Genomic DNA, 11,225 nt, shown 5'->3' with positions numbered 1-11,225 from the left:
TTTCCAACATCTCGGTGTTTTCTCATCCAGCTTTTCCTTCTTCTTCTTTTCCTCCACGTCTTTTTTTGTTTTTTGTTGAATAATTCGAGCGTCCCAACGTCGCTCGAAAGGCCTCGTGCTCAATCCTCCGACAGAACGTCGTCAACTGCAGGTGTTCCAATCAGAGTCGATGACAAATTGATTGATTGGTTTTTGGAGGCGGACTGCTCATGAGATTGTGCCTTGCCAAACCAAAGCACCCCCCCCCCCACCATATGGCAGCATTGGGAGCAGAAAAGTCCTTTTCAACCAAACAAACGCAAAAAGCATTCATTGCATCCATAAAAATTGAATGCTCGTCCGCTCCATCTGTCTGCGTCGCTGCTGCCGTGCGTGGTGAAGTAACCATGCTCATTTCCGTTAGCCTCTCAATGGGGTTTCAGATGAGATGTTAGCATGAAGCTAGTGGAGTTTTGGGAGGCATTTGGGTGTTTCATTCACCGCAGTTTTGTTTTTGTTTTTTCAACTTGAACTGGAAGTGACAAACAGCTTGAAGCAAGCACACTTTGCCTCTTATTTGTAGAACGATGTGTCTTTTTTTGAGGGGGGGTGGGTGTCCAAAGTCTTGGGTCTTGCACTTGATGATAAAGATGCCGTGCCGCAGTTTTGACAACAGACGATCAACAAACAAGCAAGTCTTCCCTCCCGTGCGTCGTGTGTCCTCGAAGTGTTTGCGCGCGCGTGTGCAAATGTGCCGCGTGCGTCGGCGTGGACACTTGCCACGGCCTCGCAATTATTCGACACGACGCTAAGCAACACCAGATGGCGAAGGCCCGACACGTTTGGCGGCGGCGACTTCCCCCACGACGACCCATGCAACTATGTCCCGTCATAAAAAATTTTTTTTTTTAAATCTTACCTGCCAATATCTGGCCTCCGAGGGCGCGCGCTCCTTCGGTTGTCGCCGTCTGTTCCCGGACGCATCTTGTCCCAACGACGACGCCGTCCGTCAAGGGCGAAAACTGACGAAAGCGGCGATGTGCCAGCTGTGGAAGACAGAATAAAAGAAAAGCGTCGGAATGTTTGTGAAGATCCACCGCCGCGTGAAGAATCTTGGCCGCGTCTTTGAGGATCTGCTCACGCCCACAACGCTGACTGCTGCATTTTTCAAAGACCGACAGACGCTCAAAGAAGCGCTCGAGAATGCGACGCGAGTGGCACCCGGAGGGGGGGGAGGGGATCGAAACTTTTCCAAAACGACCGAAGGCGTCTCCTTTTTGTCCTTTTGAGTCCAAGTCGAAACAATGGCGCCAGATCTTCTGGTGGAGCGATGTCGCTGCAGCGTGGCTTCACCCCAAAATGGCCGACTCGCGGTGTCTATTGAAACTTGTTTGCCAGTCGGCTCATGGCAGGCACGACGAGCAAATTTCACGTTGCTCAGCCAAAGCGGCTTTGGGGCTGAATTTTCAAATCGTGATTTGAATTCCCCCCCCCCCCCCCCCCGGGAAATCAGCCTCCAATATTCGTTTCAAAGCAAAATGACTTCCTGTGACTATTCAGGAATTTCTTTTCTTTACGCTTCGGCGCTCATTTTAATGCGCAGTCATTCCACTTTAATCTGTGAAAAGGGGCCAGAGGTCACTCCTTGGCCGGAATGACTTTTTATTCGCTTGAAAATTGACATCTCATCATAAAAATCGAAGCAAGTTTGCTCACGTCGGTTGCTCGCTTCGGTTCGGCCACCCAAGTGGGACGGAACGGTGTACCTAATGAAGCGTCCGCCGGCTGCGCGTCTTATCGGGCAGGAATTGGCTCGAAAACAGGAAGATGCAAAGAGGAATTCCTCTGGGCGGCTTCCGGGTCAAGAATCCATTTCGGGTTCTCACGTCAAAGTCGGCGAGGTCAGCGGCGCGCTTCCCGTCTTGTCCTCGGCTGTTTGGAGGGTCAACACGCGCGGCGTCATTTGTTTAAAAAAAATTAAATAGAAAAATAATTCTTTTTCGAATTTTTTTTTGAAAGGGACCAGTTAGAAAACTGGGAGCGCTACGATTTTTGTTGTTGTTGTTGTTGTGATGAAGGACGAATGGCAGTGGAATGAGTGACGATGTTGTTGTTAAATTCCCGCACGATCTGGCAGTTCATCCCCAACATTTTGTTCCGTCATTCGCGTGGAGACATATTTCGACGGGCAGATCAAAAATAAAAAAAGAGCGGCACGAGGTAGCGGCTTCAAACCGTCACGGAGGCGAGTCCGAGCAAACAGGAAGTGGGCCCACTGGAGAACTTCCTGTCAAGGCCCATTCGACGGCCACCTTGCGCGCTCGCTGACACGGACGGGAGCTTCCTCACCCTGTGCGTGCGTGTGGTGTTCATGCCCCCCCCCCTTCCTCACCTGTTTCCTGCCTTCGTGGGAAAGTGGCACCTCGGCTCACGCCCTTTGCATTTACAAGCCAGATGTGACTTTCATGAGTCACACACACACACACACACACATTACTGCTAGTCCAGATTTAGAACCAATGACAGATTAATGACGGGCCTGTGTGTGTGGTTGGGAGGGCCTGCTACTTTACTTATAAAGGTCCGTAATGACATTCAAAGGCAGCACCCCAGACACACTTTCAGACACGCAGATCCTCACACACTCGATCTCACCGGTTTTCAGATTTGCGCACACACCGCCGCAAGTTCACTTGGTGACATACCCGAAGTGTTGCGTTTGCGTCCAGGTCTTGAGGCGAGACGGTCAAGTCCAGTAGGAGGCGGCAAGAGGAGATGAGCGGTCGCTCTCGCGGCAGGCGTCAGCTGCTTCCCGCGCTCCAGCATTTTCCGCCCCGTCGAGATGGAGATCTTGTTGTGCGCTAAAAGGAAAAAAAAAAAAGAAACACGCTCAGACATTCCGGGTTTGCGGCGTGCCCACATTTGAGTTTTGATCTCAGCCTCGTCCGTCTTTCAACATCAAAGGATGTCTCGCGTCGACATCCGATGTGACGCTTCCAAATGAGACGACTTTGGGGACCGACTTTGGGCACCTCTGCCCGAAGCCGGTTTAGACATTCAGAAGCTCAGACTCAAGTCCTGCAGGTGGCGGCAGAGTGCATTACAAGGTGGCTCTCAACCTTGTCCAGCCTTTTTTGGGGGGGGGGGTGGTGTCACTTTTTCAGCTGTGAAAAACTGTGACCAAACACGCGCACACGCACACACACGCACACCCACACATTAATATACAGTCATACCTCGGTTTTCGACCATAATCCGTTGCAGAAGGCTGTTCGAAAAACCGATTTGTTCCAAAACTGAAACCACGCTCTATAAAAATAAAAAATAAATCTTTATTGAACAGTCTGCTCACAATTGAACTCTTCACGAGGAATCGTCACTTCCTCGTCTACATGAGGAGTCGTCACTTCCTAGTGTAAGGAAGGCGAGAGGAGTCAAATAGTGCGTTCAACGACGCTCAGTTTTTTCGATAACCGATTTTCGGTCGTTATCCGAGACGTAAAAAACTCTGACATATTTTGGTCAAAAACCGTTTTGGTCGAGAACAGAGAAGGTCCTTAACCGAGTTTTGACTGTATACAAACTTTTAAATGCAGTAAACGCGGTCAGCAAAGTGAAGTCCGCGATGGCCATTCGCCATCCGATCCGCTCGCCGGTCGCAAGATGCAGAAACGGGACAAAAGCCAAGCCGATTGTCAAAATGGGGTTTGCGTTTCCGTTTACGTACGGACGGACGTCGGACATCCACCGAATTCTTGGATGTTGCAGGACCTGTTGGAGCCGCACGGGCCAAACCACATGTTTGGCTCTTTTCCCCCTCACTCGCGTGTCTTTGCTTCAACTCTGCAGCCCGACTCGCTTGGCGGCGCGTGTGTGCGCGCGCTCGCTCGCACGCGCGGTACATATTTCTCCAATTACGCTTCAGTGATCCCTAAGAAGCTGTGAGAACATTTTTTTCCGTCGAGTGTGGCGCTTCCACTGCCGTGATTGGAAGCAGACGCGCGCGCGAGTGTGCGGTGACGTTTGTTTTCTTCGCTGGCCAAGTAGGAAGTGGTCAAGGCAACTTTGCTCTGCAGGTGTGCCACTTGCTTTCGGGGTAGTCGACACACTTCCTGACATTGTTTTTCTTATTTAATGCAGGAATGTGATGTCAAGAAGGAATTTTAAAAAATGAAACCGCTTCCCTGGGGAAAAAAACCCCAAACCAAAATCAAAACATCATTGCTGTTCAACTCCACTCCTGAAGGGGCAGTCATGTGCATTGCACACTTTGGGATGTAGACGCACCAGCGGTCTCATTCGCGAGGCACAGCTTTGTCCAATTCTTACGCAGCAGTTTTTGATTTTCAAGATATTGATCTTGGTTTTGCTTGACAGAAGAAGGAAGGTCAAAAGCTCATTTTTACTTGACTTTATGACATAACACGACCCTTTTTAAAAAAATCTGGCACTCTACAAATGCTCTCAAGTATTTCAACTCCGGCTAAGACTTAAACACGAAGCATTTTCCCCAAATCTGATCAAACCTGCTCTAAAAACTCGTTCAAACGAAACAAAGTGGCTATAAAAACGCACGAATCAGGATCGGACTGATTGGAACCTGCGACCCGCGAGGCCAGACTGCACGGCAACCTATTGTCTGTCCGCTGCGGACACGAGCGCTCTCTCTTCTTTGTGGTGTCAAGCGTCATCCGCGTTGGCTTTGCCGGCGACAAACTCGCTGGGCCGCTCCTTGGCGGAGACAGGTCGCCGCCCCCTTTGCCTTCCGATCCGTGGTGGCGTTGCACAGAAATAGTGGCCAGCGCTCGCTGATTACAGAGTTCGGCCCCTCTGATGTGGACGGACGGACGACGTCCAAGGCCTCCGTGGCCTGGCGCTTTTTCTCACACACGCGCGCACAGGCACGCACCATCTTGTTTTTTCCATTTGCAGGGAATGATGGGAAACGCAGCTGATGACGAACATGCCGAGCGGCGTCCAGTCTCCCGTTTGTGTTGTGGGCGCTTTCGGATTGTCCGGCGACCAGTCCGTTGTACACTGACACTCACGGAATGGGTCTGCTTCCCCGAATTGGGGGAGGAAATGCTAGTTGACTTCACAGTGAAGCCGGCGGGGCTCTGAGCTCTGCAACACTTGCGGGTCCGTCAGTGGAGAAGCAGAGTTCAAAAGCAAACACGGTGAAGTGGCATTTAGCTGCGATGCTGCACCCGAAGGCTTGCTTTGAGGTGTTTCGTGTTGCACAGAGAAAGATGGAGTTTGAGTTGTCGTTTTTCTTTTTAACTCAATCAGTACCAGCCAATTCTAGACCAAGTCTGAAAAGACGTTTAAAAACGTCTTTGGGAGTGAATGAGTTAAATGCTTTTTTTTTTTTTTTTTTAGTTTGGGTGAACTGTAAAACTCTCAACCTTGAGGCGGGCGCGCGGGTATGCGTGCGCACTGGCCGCGGGCAGCTGCAGCTTTTTCTTCTTAAAATACAGACGACAAACCTCATCAAAGCCTCTGCAGGCCTCTGCACTCACAGAGGTCACGAGGCGCCTTTCTTACGGCGCGCGCTTGTGTGTGTGTGTGTGTGTGTCATCAAGCCATGTTTGCTTTCACTCGACGAGCGTGCGGCAGCTAGAGCAGTCTGAGGTCCAAAACCAGAAAGACAAATGCACACAGCAACTTGCAGTACAAGGTTGTTTATTTGGGTGGGGTTTTTTTCACCTCGCCTTTGCAAAGGCAACCGAGAGTCGCCCAAAAAAAAGAAGAACGCCAAGCATAAAACAAACAGCAACAAGATCTTCCCCCCCGAGCTCCACATACTGGAATCCAAACGAGTTCTAAAAGGAGAACTTCAAGGCGTGTGTTTTAGTTTTTGTTGAAATGTGTTCCCAAATATCGATCAATGCGTGTCGACCTCACAGCGCGGAGGTCGCGGGTTCAATTCCAGCTCCGGCCTTTCTGTGCGGAGTTTGCGTGTTTTCCCCGCGCCTGCGTGGGTTTTCTCCGGGTACTCTGGTTTCCTCCCACATTCCAAAAGTACAACTGGCTGAAAAATCTGCTTTCAGTACACTAACAAATTATTTGTACTGGGTGACTCCCCCTAGTGACACCGGATGGTTACCAAAACCAGTTTCCAGGTCAAGGATTTGCTCATTTCTCAGATTTTGCTGTTCCTGCGCGTGCGTGTGTCGGTTGCAGCGCAACACAAGGAAACACGCTGGTACCGGGATGACTTTTCCAGGTGCAGGGAAGGGCACGGCGCCAAAGGAACTTTTCCATCTGGACGTGTACGCGGCCGCTTTTCAAACACTGCAGACCATACACGGCGTACGCCGGCCAAGATTTACGAATGGCCGATTGCAGGACGGATGGACCGGCTTTGCTCTCTCGGCTTCCTAACTTGCTTCCGGATTGTTTTTTTGACTTGCGTTTGTGTCAAATGCAGCCCACTCGGCATCCGTTGCAGCCCGGTCTTCGCTTACCTGGCTGTCACTTCAGCCTTTATCGGAGCTGTCCTTATTTTGATTTTCTTTTTTCCCTTTAAAGGCCGCTCGCTCCCTGAAAATATTGTCGGACATTAAACCGGCCCGTGGGTTCTTCTTCTCTTATGATGTGACGAGAGAGCCCTCTGGTGGTGACAAAGAAAACTGCCAGACAACCAGTACGGGAGACCACACGTTTCGTTTGCATTGAAAAACAATTGTGTGACACACACACACACGTATACAAAACTATGACACATTATTACTTGGGAAAAAAAATCAATCTTTTCACTGAAAACGATTCGCAGTATGAGGTTCCCTGAAGCGGATAGCACGACGCTTCCTTTTATTGGCCCTTCGCGTAGCATGCTAAATGCTACGCGGTTGTGGTGTTCGGGTGAAAGAAAATAACCAGAAGAAGAAGCCCGCTTTAGCGTTTGTTTTGTTTTTGTCAAACGCGGAAGTACTTTGAGGAAGGCGAAGTGATGATTCCGCTGGAGAGCTCCGAAGAGGACGACGGCGGTGAGGACATCGGTTGTTTATTCATTTGAGCAGCCGGTCGCGGTCGCTGTGGTCTTGGGGCGCATCTCCGTCCGCTCGAGGACGCTCGTCGTGATCGTTGGCCGCCGCCGCCGTCCCGTCCTCGCCGGCCACGTCCACTCCCAGCACCCACACCGCACTGGAAGGATGAAACGTCTCGGTCAGAGGTCGAGTCGCCCTTTACCGCAAGATTGCCGACTTGACCAAATTATTGGGACGAAGGTGTCAAATTAGGGTTTCAGACCCTGGTGAGGGTTTCAAGTTGGTGGTCTTTTGTGGTGTGAAGCGTGAGGCTTTCGAGTCAACGTCGACTTTTCAAATTGAGGGTATCAAAGCAAGACTCTGGTTTTCAAAGTACAGTTTCGAGCCTGGGTCGGGTTTCGGGCCTGCGTTAAGCTTTGGTTATTCGCCCATAAATGATCAACAGACGTCAGGCTTCGTGGGTGAGAAAACACACAAGACGCCACTTCAGACGGAGCGCTGCTATTACAAGTGCGACTAGCGTACTCCTTCTCTGTGCACAAAAATGCACACACGAGTGGAAAGCAATTTTACACCGACGACAAGATCCCGGCTCGGCTGGATTCCGCGCGACAATCCCCGGCCGGCTCTGGCATTCCATCCCTCGTGCGTAAGGCATCGGGAGTCGGGAGGATTCTCTCGCTCGCTCGCTCACCCCAGAAGCGTGGTCGGGACGGCACAGAGTCCGGCGGCGAGCAGGAAGACAAAGCCGGGGTACCGAGACACCGTGGCGGCGTACAAGGTATTGAAGAGCGCCGCCGACACGTTGGCCGTCAGGACCTCGGCGAAGGAGAGCAAGGCAAACAAGGCACCTGGAAAGAAGAAACACAAGTATGAGAGAAAAACGGCTTGAAAGATTCCAGGCGAGCAAGCGGCGGGGCCTGACGGACGCTCACCTTGCTCGGACTTGGAGATGATTTGGGACATCATGGATCGCAGCACCGCGAAGGGCATGATGGACAGGGACATGGGGACCCTCGCTAAGGACGCCAAAAACACACAAGACAAGATGGCCGAGCGTTCGTCCGCCGACGGCTCGCCCCTTCGGCCGTTCTCTCCGCGCGCTCGCGGCCGACGGCGAGGCGCTCGAAAGAGGCCGCTGCGGCGCAATTTCCAAAAGGGATTTTGCGAGCGGAGGTTCAGCTGGCTAGCAAACCGCACGTATCAAGGGAGACTGACGAAAGATGATGAGGAGCGACTCGAGCCCGAGCGGGAAGGGGTGTCTCCGCGCTCCGATTTAGCCGCGCAACCAAAAATCGGGCGAAAGCGAAATGGCGAAAAGAATTTTAACGCCGCATCTCCGCGAAGAACGTCCGAAGGAGCCGGTCACAAGGAGAGAGTCAAGCCGCTCTCACCGCTGCCAAAACTCCTTTCGACTCCTCATTTCCGAGTTCACGTTACCGCAGTCTTCGAGGAAGCTCGCATGCCGACGCGCGACGCGGAAGGCGCGACGCGGAACGCGCGCCGCGGAATGCGCGCCGCGGAACGCGCGCCGCGCGCCGCGGAACGCGCGAGGATCTCACCTAAAAACATCATCGGCGTGGTTTTGGAAAAGGCCACGGCGGTCATGCCGGCGGCCAGAGAGACGATGCCCGTCAGCACCACGAGCAGCTGCGAGGCGCCGCAGTACGTGAAGGCGGCCACGCCGGCGAAGCTGAACAGGAAAACGGTGGTGGACAGCGCCGCGCCGTAGCCGATGAGAATCTCCGTCCAGCACAGCGGCTCGTTGAGCTCGTAGAGGACCATGAGGGAGAAGCTGCCCACCGAGGCGAAGGAGAAGCTGGTGAAGATCAACAGCAAGAGGACCAGCAGCGTGCGCCGCCGGGAGCCGGCGCCCGCAAACATCCGGTAGATGGCCGAGAACATCTGCCGCACGGCCGCCCGCCCGCCGCCCGCATCGGCGTCCGGCCGTCCCACCGTCTCCTCCAAAATGAAGACGGCGTAGAGCAGGACCAGGACCTGACAGGCGGCCGAGGTCAGGAAGGGCCCGGCGAAGCCCGCCGCCCTCAGGAAGTAGCCCGTGGACAGCGCGGCCGCGCCCGACAGCAGCCCGATCATCATGTCCAGCCCGGCGATACGCAGCGTCATCCCGCGGCCGCCGCCCCCGCTCAAGTCGGCCGCGTAGGCGAAGCAGCCGCCCAGGAAGGTGCCCAGGCCGCCGAAGAAGGCGGACAGGAGCGAGGCGCCGAGCAGCAGGTAGACGTCGAGCCGCAGCCAGGTCACCAGCAGCAGGCACAGCGTGTAGAGCAGCGTGCCCGCCAGGGGCAGGACGATGGCCACCTTACGCCCCGCCCGGTCGCTGGACGCCACCAGCAGGAGGGTGACCAGCAAGGACGGCGCGGCCGAAAGGATCTGAGAGTACAGCGAGAACAGGGACGCCTGCTCCTGCGCCTCCTGAAGACGCAAAAACAAACGGGCCAAACGCTCAGCCGACTTCATAGCTCAGACACGGTATCCCGGCATCACGATTTGCTTATCCGATGGTGGCTGACAACTGACCTGGAAGTAGAAGGTGCGGTTGTCGCGGTCGCTGGCGTTGGAGTTGGCGCACGTGGACGCGTTGTCGGAGACGGGGTAGCTGCTGTTGGTCAGCTGCTGCCACAGGCGCCGGTAGACGTACTGCGGCACCAGCGGGTACGTCAGGTACGTGGAGAAGGCGTACAGCGCCACCACGGGCTCCACCAGGTAAAGGCCCTTCATGCCCGGCTTTCAACGCCGATGACATCTGCGTCCGAATGAGTTCGGGGTCATTTTCGTCAGGGGGTGATTTTTACAGCGGGGGTCGTTTGAGCGTCTCCGCAAAACATTCAAAACCTCGAATCGTCTTGCGCCGCTGCTTCGGAATGTTTAGCCTGAAAGGAGGGCTGAGGGACACGACCTTGAAATAGAATCTCTGTTGAGGTTGGGGTTTGGCCACAAAAAAACAAAACAACAACAACAACAAAAAAATCACTTTTCCAATTTGTTCAGATAAGCAAATCGGTCGCTTAAAGTCGTTTCTGAACGGGTTCACAAAACCTGAAAGAAGAAATCAATAACTGAACAAGTCCAGTTCCCTCTATTGAACTTTGTGGATGACTATGACCTGGAAGACCAAACATCTACACGGAACACAGTTCGGAGAAAGCAGGTTGGTATTTTGGGGTTGGTATTTGCAGATAATGGGAAAATGAAAGTTTCCTTTTTTTTGGGGGTGGGGGGGGGGGTCCCAGTTGTCAAAACACACATGTAAAGGTGACACTTTTGTACCTATATTTAAAAAGGAATCTTTGAAAAGACGATCGCATGGATGGAAACTGAGACGCTGAAAGAGAAAATAGCAAATATCCACAAATCGTTGACGACAAAAATAATCTGTCGAATAAGATGCATTCATTCCTCTCTCTGCTCCTTTCCATTCAAATTTTGTGTCTTCGTGAAGGAAATTTTTCTTTGATGCAACGGAGCAGATATCATCGAAAAGACAGGTTGGACAATTGAACATAAAATACGCCCTCAAAACTGCAAAGTGAGAACACCACACCGCCTCCAGCTCCAAAACACTCGCTTTCCCCCGCGTACGGTTATGCACGTGAAACAAAGCGGCAGCGGCAAAATAGATCTGCGCTCGCAATTTCAAAATGCGCACCGTGTCTTTTTCTGCACCTTCCACTCGGCTCCTTTTTTGTCATGCGTGCAAATGTTTGATAACGTGATGCATTAGTGCTTTAACATCAGACTACTGGCATACTTTTTAAACGGAGCAATGTATTTTGCTTAATGTTTTAACCACCGCTATTTGCCATCCAATTACCAGTAAATCTCGGTTAGTATCGTGTTATTATGACTTCTTGAACACGGAGCTACTAACTTCCCCGGACACGCAGTAGGTTACGTGCATACTGCATAAGCAAAGAGGCCCACGTCCGTTTCGAGATAAGACGCGAACAATTCGAAAAATGCCGCACGAACAAATCTTACGAGATGAGCGCGTGCTTCTTACCCGTTAAAGACGCATTTATGATCACCCCGGTCTCAGGTCTGACCAGGTTATGAAGCCGGTCAAGAGTCGTATGCTTGTCAGAGGCGGTCGTCGAGCGACACGGGTACGCCCCGTCTACCTCTAAAATCCGATTGGACAGCGTTGCATTCAAAACTACGCTGCCATTGGCTACTATTGACTGCCAGTTAAAAACAAACGAATCGGACGAGAACATTTTCACGCCCCCGTGTTTATTC

At 52.4% G+C, this 11,225-nt stretch overlaps 1 protein-coding gene across 1 annotated transcript; it reads right to left on the bottom strand.

The window, feature by feature from the left end:
• Positions 1-5,644: 5,644 nt before the first annotated feature.
• Positions 5,645-11,092, bottom strand: LOC147194263 (lysosomal proton-coupled steroid conjugate and bile acid symporter SLC46A3). The gene is made up of 6 exons (XM_086131918.1): positions 10,990-11,092; positions 9,507-9,732; positions 8,531-9,401; positions 7,904-7,987; positions 7,663-7,819; positions 5,645-7,125 (listed from the first exon to the last, which is right to left on the bottom strand). The coding sequence occupies exons 2-6, from the start codon at positions 9,705-9,707 to the stop codon at positions 6,990-6,992; spliced, it is 1,449 nt and encodes a 482-aa protein (XP_085988044.1). The 5' UTR covers positions 9,708-9,732; positions 10,990-11,092; the 3' UTR covers positions 5,645-6,989.
• Between the last annotated feature and the right edge of the window lie 133 nt (positions 11,093-11,225).

The sequence above is a fragment of the Hippocampus guttulatus genome, chromosome 15 (assembly GCF_054856545.1).
Source record: "Hippocampus guttulatus isolate MCC_2025c chromosome 15, RoL_Hgut_1.0, whole genome shotgun sequence".
In the NCBI taxonomy this organism is placed as follows: domain Eukaryota; kingdom Metazoa; phylum Chordata; class Actinopteri; order Syngnathiformes; family Syngnathidae; genus Hippocampus; species Hippocampus guttulatus.
This window is presented reverse-complemented; position numbering and strand designations above follow the sequence as displayed.